The sequence below is a fragment of the Gymnoscopelus microlampas genome (assembly GCF_963454915.1).
Source record: "Gymnoscopelus microlampas genome assembly, chromosome: 7".
NCBI lineage: Eukaryota > Metazoa > Chordata > Actinopteri > Myctophiformes > Myctophidae > Gymnoscopelus > Gymnoscopelus microlampas.
This window is the reverse complement of record NC_139944.1, coordinates 6367982-6377579: the sequence shown is the minus strand read 5'-3', so window position 1 is coordinate 6377579 and position 9598 is coordinate 6367982. Positions and strand designations below refer to the sequence as shown.

Here is a 9598-nt window from a genome sequence, read left to right as displayed (position 1 = left end):
GGTAGGACATATGAGTTACAGATTGCAGCTTTAAGATAATCAATAATATACAGTCTTCTCACAGATCCAGGTGTTTGTCCGTGAACATTCCATATTTTTCCACTTTCCATCTGCAGGCCAGTAGTAAGCACAATGCCAGTCGACAGGCCAGTCGACAGGACTTCCAGCTGCCCAGTACCTGCAGAATAAACACATCCACTCAGTTACTCACATGTACAGTGACTTTGATAGAATTACTTACTACATACTACTACTAATTACTAGAAAAACTTGTAAAATGTCTCACGCTGCTATCAATGGTGTTCCATCCACCCATGTCCATTTGTCCTTCTTCTCTTTCAGTCCAATCCAGGTGTGTGATGCTCCCATCCAACACTTCAGTCCACTGAAGAATTCCTGATGATTTTTACATTGTTTTATTATTGCTTTCATATAAAGTGAAAGCACACACACACACACACACACACACACACACACACACACACACACACACACACACACACACACACACACACACACACACACACACACACACACACACACACACACACACACACACACACCTGTTTATCTCGACTGTCAATGACCACCAGACGTGCTCCCATCGTCTCACATTGTTGTCTACTCTCCTCCCAGGTTTTCTCTTCAGTAGAGATGTAATACAAGATGTCTCCAGACTTCTGCCATCCACTGGAACATGTATTGTCTAAACATCATAAAAGAGTTTTACTGATGAATTTTCAATAAACTTATCTTCAGTTCTAACACATTAATTATATGATAACTGTCAAATACTAAACCTGAGTAAGAAATGAGCTCAGTATTAGAAGAATGACATATGGTTTTAGGTTTACTACTCAAAATATTTTGATATGATAATAAACCAGCCATGATAAATATTTACTCAAATCCTTTTTTAGAACTACATTCCTGACAATGATGAAAATATCAATAATAATACACTAATTTATATTCCTTCAAAAAGGTGTATAACCTCTCTCACCTGCTCTGTCTCTCTTCAGATGGTTTACTTCACTTTGCAACAGGTCTCTCTCCAGGGTCATGTTGGTCAGGGTCAAGGTCAAGTTGTTCAGTAGTTGGTCTCTCTCCTGGGTCAGGTTGTCTGTATGATCTGCAAAGGACCAACAGGTGATGGTAAACAGTTGTTACTGTCCATGATGAGGGTCAAACATCTGTGTGGACAAGAGGTTTCAGAAGAAGAAAACTCAATGGGCCTGATTCACTAAGCTGGTTGTAAATAACGTGTAAATAAAGTGACTAAAGGAGGGTGTATTTTCTCTAAGCAAAAACCGACGTGTAATTCACAAAGGGGTGTGTAAATCCCTCAAATGTGCGAATCACAGTTGTTCCTCATTTTTGCCTGAAGGTCAGAGGCGTGGTCATGTGGGAGATCATTTGCATTGCTCCACACCCCATTTAAGACCATAAAAGGCAACCGGACACGGCTTGCACGTGTAATGATAATAACAAGTTTGTTTACAAAGTTTAACTTCACATACAAAGGCTAATAAAACGTGGAATGGACATTATATAAGCCCTTTCTACTGAACAATCGCTCACTCACCTTTGCCGAGGTAAAAAGAGGATCAAATCAATATTATACATTAATAGTGTGATAGTTGGCAGGAAAGCCCAATTGCAAAAACGGCAAACACGCCAAGGGAACTAAATAATTCGGCTCTAAATGCGTCAACTGAAAAGAAAATTGGTTGAATTTGCAATGATATGCATGGCACTGTTGTAACAGATTTTTCATGAAGAATAAGGCATTCTAATGACATACGCAAGCTTTGGTCTCATGTAAGTCTGCCTCCGAGCAGGCTTGAGAAAGAGCGGACCTCCAGCAAAAATCACAGACAATTAAAGATTAGTGAATCAGACGACTAACGTGGAAAGTTGCGTAAAGTAATTTTGAACGTAAAGTAATTCCTTTACGTTCAAAATATGGGCTTAAACAGCTAAGTGAATCGGGCCCATATCAGATGTGTTTTATGTGACTAGGTTTCAACATGTATAATAAAGTACTTGGGAACACACATACTATACTACTTTTCATGTTATGGTTGTAAGAGCATGAATTTGACCTTTAACCTGCTGATACTCACAGTCCATGACCATGCCTGTAGTTCTCACTACTACCAGAGCACACAGCACAGTAAGGCACATTGCAGCTGCTCTGAAGATGTCTCTCTCAATGATGAGGCCTCTCTGGACGACTGGAGGATATTGGAGTTAAACGTTAGTATGATCTACTTCAATGTTTACTTTCCAAGAACTCAGAGTGAATATTATATAGTTATATGATCTGGGCTCAGATCCCCTTCATCTTGAATTTCTACAGAAAGGTTCATGTACCTTTCTGTACAAAAGGCTGATGTACAATAATGTAGATGAACTTTCAACATGCAATTGAAAGACATGATACAATTTTATAAAAATGTCAAATTATGAAATGAAAGGAGAAATAAAACACAAGGAGGAACCAGGCCCTAACAATCATAATGTTTCTGTTAACTCATTAAGACCTAAGGCCGATTCTACAAATGCTTTCGAAATCAGTAGTTCTCACACTTTTTCGTAATTCAAAATTATTCAAATGTTTTTATTCAAAGATCTTTAAAAAAAAAATCAAAAATAGCAGATGTACAAGCTTGCAGCACAGCACGAAGTGACACGCTGTGAGCTTGTAGATCTGCTATTTTTTGAATAGCCAAAGAAAATATTAGCCATAAAAAGAAAAAACAACACACACAGGAAAAGGCACACACCAGTGTGTGGAGGCGCCGACCACGGTGAGTGAGATCAAAGTTTACAAAAAGGAAGTCACAAAGCTCGTAGCCACGATGCAAAAACAGTTTGAATAGTATGCACAAACCAACGTTTCAACTACACACCATAGGTAACCGCTAGTTTAAATATCATGTGACAAGCTGCTGTAGTGATGATTTGAGAAGAGAGAGAAACAGTGTCAGTGTGTTCACGTGTACCTTGATCTCCTGTAGCTCCCTGTGAGCCGGAGCCTTGGTCTGTGAGACTGTCTGCTCTTTCATTGGCGTAGTCTGCCTCCACCTCTCCGCTCTCCTCCCTGACTCCTCCATCGTTCCTCACACGCTTTGCTCTGACTCGCTTGCCAGGAGTATGTGAAGACATCTTAAGGAATGACACAAAAAAGTTAATTAATGTAATCATGTACATAAATAATGCATTACACTATAGTCCGTCAGCCGTTAGAGCGCTTCCCTTTGGCTGTCCACTCAGTGTATAAGTAGCACGGCGTGGGTAACTGAGATGTGTGGTGAATAAAACCTTGGTCACACCAATGTGTCTGACATTCATCAGGTCTGTCTGTCTTTTCTTTTTCTTTTTCAAGACTGTTAATGAACAAACACTATAGCAATGAGTACTATCAGAATATAGAGCTATTTAACACTTATTTTAATCAAAGAAAATCCCTTACCCTGTCTGTAATATAGACCTACATATAGAGGTTATTTTATTCAGCGAAAGCGTGTGTGTGTGTGTGTGTGTGTGTGCATGTGAGCGCGCGTGGGAGGGAATAATCACAGTATATTCTCTGTAAAAAAATAGACTGCTAAAATATTCAATAAATCAAAAAAAGGTTACTTAAGATGACCCCAGATGTGTTTTAAAGTGAAATACCCCTTTAAGTCTGGGATTTTGGAAACTGCTACCTCTGTGACCCGACTACAGATGAACGGAGGACGGACGGACGGACGGACGGACGGACGGACGGACGGACGGTGCATGTCCATGTACATAATACAACATTGTATAACAATATGTTACATAGAAACCTCTATAGCTGTTTTAAGCAGAATTGAGACAAGCAACCGATTTAACTGCCGCATATGATACGTACTACATGATATGATTCCATAAGAATCTAGGGCCCTAAATATTTTTCTCTTTTTTTAAAATATCTTTTTCATAATTGTCTCTTTTTCATGTCATTGTTTTAAGTTTATATATACAATATAATATAATATAATATAATATAATATAATATAATATAATATAATATAATATAATATAATATAATATAATATAATATAATATAAATAAAATATGCTATACATGTTCATATCATATCATATCATATCATATCATATCATATCATATCATATCATATCATATCATATCATATCATATCATATCATATCATATTTCTAAATATGTTTAAATGTTATCAACATTCTATTCAGACTGGACTAATATTAGGTTACATGGGAAACTTGTTTAATTTACAAATTACCTCCCAAAGTCTGAGTGTGGCACATTGACATGGGAAAAGCAAATCTGTATTTTACTTGTATTTTCTGACATTATCCAAATGGACTTATGCGTCCTGGTTCCATTTCTACACTCTCTGAGGTAGTGTTCATGATTAGAAATTACAACTTAAAAACAATTTAAAAAAAAGATATTCCAACTGAACTGTTTACATGAACACTAAATAAAGTGTGTTTACATTCCCCAAAGCATTTAATCAGGATATAATGTTTTGACAAGCACACAATTGGTTACATATTTTCTACATCAGTTGTTTTCAAACTTTTAACTTTTTCATCCATGGCACCCTTGAATGACATGGTACTTTATAGCACCTTACATTTATGTCATATTACGGTATGGAAATAAATATGTAAATCTTTCCCCCCAAGATACAGTCATGAGGAAAACTTGAGAGAATATCTGTTTCCATTAGGACAGATTGAAAATAACTTGTGCTTGACATTTAACAACTTGAACCCCAGCACCTATTCTGGGAGGGAACATTCACCAAAAAAATCGAGATCTATAAACTCACAATGTGTCGCAGTGTGACACGCTGTGAGCTTGTAGATTAGCTATTTTGGTGTAGATTGAAAGTATAAAGAGTATAGAGGGTCTAAGTGGTTAATCTGAAGTGATATTGATAAATTCTCAACATTAGCAAAGTATTTTGCGGCACCCCTGGACTTGCGTCACGGCACGCTAGGTGCCAATTAATTTATTTATTTGTCCCCCTTCTGAAAATATTTTGTGCCAGGGACCCCCATACAAGATTTGTGTTGTTAAAATGTTTAAAGATGTCATTGAATAGCAGATCTACAAGCTCAACTATTTTCACATAGTCTATGTGTAGAAGTTTAAAGTGGTTAAACTATATTTATATATTTTTTTCTGAGATCCCCAAAAATGTATTTGTGTACCGGAGGTGTTGGAGAGAGATTGCCAAAATGTTCGAGCCAGCATATAATAATAAGGGTAATAATAATAATAATAATAAAAATAATAATAATAATAATATATTTTATTTATATTGCACATTTGAAGCAAATCTCAAAGTGCCACAGTACAGAATAAAAATAATCACATCACATCCTTTTGTATATTCCCTCCCTGATCCCTGGATTAGAACAAGTGTGTGTGAAATGATGTGCTTGGATTTGTGTGTAATATGTGTCTGGACATCTCCAAATAGCGTCAATTGTATCAGCTACATCAGGTGTGTGGGTGGGATCGCATATGCACGAGCCTCGCATGCACATGCGGAATCTTTGAATAGTTCTGCATATCCACTTATTCTTTTTATATTACTGCCCCAGGTTCAGACGTGTACAAATGTAAGGATGTGCTGCAGGCTGTAGTTGACAAATCCAGTTAGGACATAATTCTACAGATCACACTATGACATACAATGTATTATACTATTTGTCACCATTCGCCCCACGTGGGCAAACATGTGCAGAAAGAAGTTATTCCAACAAAAGAGAAATTATTGGAATAAATATGGGTTAAGGGGGGTTAATATTTTTCTGCTGAATGGATTATCAAAAGTTTTAAGCCACTGCCCTCAAACCGCTTGAATTAATTCTGACCAGAACAGATTGGACTAGTCTCTTCCAGTTGAGGTATATAGGCAACATGAGGCATTTGGGTCTCATGGTGCTATCATTGTGATTATATTTATATACTGTCCATGCTGTGCAGAAAGATGAGCCGAATTTGCACCCAAAATATTGTCAAAACTTTCATTCATAATTTCCAATGCAGCCTCCATAATTATCCACTGGGAGAGAGGAAGAAAAAAAAGGCATAGAGAAAATAAAACCATTGCTAAAAACTATTTTACCCCAAATTACAGCGTTGATCATATTAACTCTGTGTTAAATAAATATAATATAGGAACATTTCTTTACAAATTTAGGACAAGGTTGATTCACACAGGATTAAAATCACAGACTACTTAATTATTACAAATGACCAGATGCTTTACTCACTTTGTCCAGTATGTGTGTCTTACATTGGTCTTTGCTATTGCAGAATAGATGAGTTGCTGTCTGTTCTAGTCTAGACTGAACACTGTCCAACCACTCACGTTGTTTTAGATGCACTACATTGCCATGTATGGATGTACAAGTAGACCTACATGCACACACACACACACACACACACACACACACACACACACACACACACACACACACACACACACACACACACACACACACACACACACACACACACACACACACACACACACACACACACACAGACACACTGCAGGATGAGTCTTTACCTCAAAATGTACGTGTGAAATTGAGCTGTTACATAATGGGCGGGGAAAGTGAGTGGAAAGTTTTCTGAATTTCTCTCTTCAAAAGCTGTCGATGTTCCCTCCATCAACTGACCAATAAAGTGATTGTATGTTGGAAACAGATTAAAGAGTAAAACAGTTTTATTTAGTTGTATTCATAAAACTGATAATACAACTAGAAAAAGTGCTCCTCGGAGCAGGTATTTTGTTCAAAACGGACCAATCCTGCAAACTTTGGAAGCCAACCTTAGCCAATGAGGATGGAATCTGGAAAATCGGACAGATCCGGGTTGATCACATGACTATAGAGATACTGTGTACCGATTTGCATGACCTTTGGATCAAATCTGTAGGATTAAGAAAATGGGTTTTGCACAAATCGGCCTCCTGGTGGCGCTATAACAGGCCCATGTAAAAACATTGGGGCAGAGGTTCTGCTCTGCCATCCAGGGAGTGTGTGTGCACAGTTTCACAGCAACCGGGCCAACGGTGCCGGAGATTAGCTGCTAACACACGGACAGGACACACGGACGGACGGACGGACGGACAGGGGGCAAAACATACTCTCAAAACAAAAAGCGTAGTGCTCATTGAACTCGGAAAGTGGAAGAATCCGGATCCGGACTGTTCCATTTTTTACATAATAATAATAATAATAATAATAATACCTGGAATTTATATAGTGCTTTCCTGAGTACTCAAACCACTTTATTAGGAAAAAAACTAAGATAAGCAAGTATGATAAGAATTAAAAGCAATTAAACAATAAAAACAAGAGTTGAAACAAAGTCAACTCGGAAAGGCAATTCTAAACAGGTGAGTTTTCAGGGCGGTTTTGAAGGAAGGGAGGGAGGGGGCGCCTCTCTCTGATATGTTTGGGGAGTACATTCCAATAGAGGGAGGGGGCAGCCACTAACCTCTTGTCACTAGGCTTTCCACCGCGGAGGAAAAGGCAGCCACAGATATAGCCCTGTCACCACAGGTTTGTAGCCTGGTTATCCAGGAGGCCGGCATTTACTGGTGAGAGTTCAATGAATGAACACTCCGGATTTGACTGTGTGGAACATGGAAAAACAAACACTTCTCTCCTTGAAAAGCAAAGCGTAATGGAGATTTTATTTCACTGCTGCAATCACTTTCTATTGAGTTGTGCATCTAATCAGAGCCAGACCAGCCTCCTCACCCATCAAAAAAAAAAGACAAATGATAACGTCACTGTCATAGACTAAAGGCAGAATTTCAGAAAATTTGCTTATTTAAAGTGCTGAAGAAGGCAAATCGTGTCAATTTATGAACATGTGTTCAAGGGGTATTAAGGGGTGCTGAATCCAAATCTGCTGTATTTTAAAAAATGAGTGCTGATGACTCAAAAATGTTCTATTTAAAGACGGTGGCCCCACTATGCTAAATATATATTTAAAAAAATATATTTTTGCCTAAACAAGATAGAAAGTTTTTTTTTCTGGTGAATGCTTTTTTTTATCACCCGATTTTGTAACCCTTTTTTCACACAGTGCCACCGCCTAAGCCTGTAATCCTGAGCGCCACTCTCCCTCTGCCAGCCTGGGGAGAGCCTCATGCTTCCTTCAACGCATGAGGAGTGTGTAGGCCGCTTCTTATCACCTGACAGGGGGGAGTTTCCTCAGTAGGGGAAGGAGCATGTATAGAGAGTAATATAGAGTAGTATAGAGACCAGGATTACTGCATGTTTTTTTGTGAGGGAACTACTTACCTTAGGGGACACGGGGAGAACATGCAAACTCCACACAGAAAGGCCGCTTCGCCAACCCCACCTAGGGTATGGGCACTGATGACGCTGAGGAGAGAACACGCCCCCAGCGCCCACAGCTTACTTGGTTACTGGTTGCGACAGCGCTACCGACTGTGCCACCGTGCCCCCCCCAACAAGATAGAAACTTTCACTCATATAGTGAAAATTGTCATTTATAGTCAGGGTTATTACAAAAAACTTGAAAACAAATTCCTTACCCAGAAATGTATTCAGCAATGTGTTTGTAGAGGTGTCACGTAACACACAACAAAACTGCTGCTGAAAGTTTGGGTACCCGCAACTTAACGTGTGAAAACTGAAAACGTTTAATTCTGCCTTAAGTAGCTTGTGTGTGGTCAAACTAGGGGTTTTCATGATTCTGGATCAATTGTAAGCACTTGTTTTGCACCAATACCACTCCTTGGCAGGAAAAATAACCACACACACTTGTCCCTCTCGTCATAAACCCATTTCTTGTGTGAAAGTATACAATATATTGCTGGGTGCATGTAACTTAAAACATAGCTTTATTTGTTTATTTCAATCTCTCAAATATGAGATACTGCTCCACAATGTCAAATGCCTCAGGAGTAGGGTCCTGGTACCTCAGAGCAGTAGTTCTCAACCTGGGGGTCGCGACCCCCTGAGGGGGACATTTTCATATGACAGCAGCGAATGGTTAATCTATGTAAGGAAATAACAACAATACATGAAACGGTGGGTCTCAGCAGCCTATGGACAGTGGGTGGAACATCTTGGATGGATGGATGCATCTTGCTGTTACTAAGATCCATGAAAGAATATCACACACCCAACACCCCGCAAGTGTTGTCGACTTCGACCCGCAAGTGAAAAACTCAAAGTGCGCGGGTTGAGGCACAGCTGTTTACAAAGACCCCAACATGTCTGAGGTTCTGACGCACGAAAGCTTAACTCCAGTGAATACGATGATGTATTACACCAAACATCCACATCAGTGGATTTTTTCAACAGAAGAGACAGAACTGCTGGGCCAACGTCGGTCCACTGGCCACTGTGCCACTGGCTACTGACGCTGTGTGAAGAAGAGGTGCGTATATTTTCCTCTCAGATGCACGATTCGACTCAAGTGTAATATTACTCCTCTTGATGACTAAAGCCATAAGGATGAACTAATATAGCTATCTTATTTAGTATAGCAATCTCAGTCGGTATGTGTGCATGCA

The 9598-nt window shown here is 39.0% G+C and overlaps 1 protein-coding gene across 1 annotated transcript; it reads right to left on the bottom strand.

The window, feature by feature from the left end:
- Positions 1-282: 282 nt before the first annotated feature.
- LOC311048403 (C-type lectin domain family 12 member B-like) lies at positions 283-6365 on the bottom strand (the record flags this gene model as incomplete). The annotated part of the gene is made up of 6 exons (XM_084061660.1): positions 6306-6365; positions 3009-3171; positions 2127-2237; positions 1004-1132; positions 564-706; positions 283-396 (listed from the first exon to the last, which is right to left on the bottom strand). Exons 2-6 carry the CDS (start codon positions 3169-3171, stop codon positions 283-285), a joined length of 660 nt encoding a protein of 219 aa, XP_083917786.1. The 5' UTR covers positions 6306-6365.
- Between the last annotated feature and the right edge of the window lie 3233 nt (positions 6366-9598).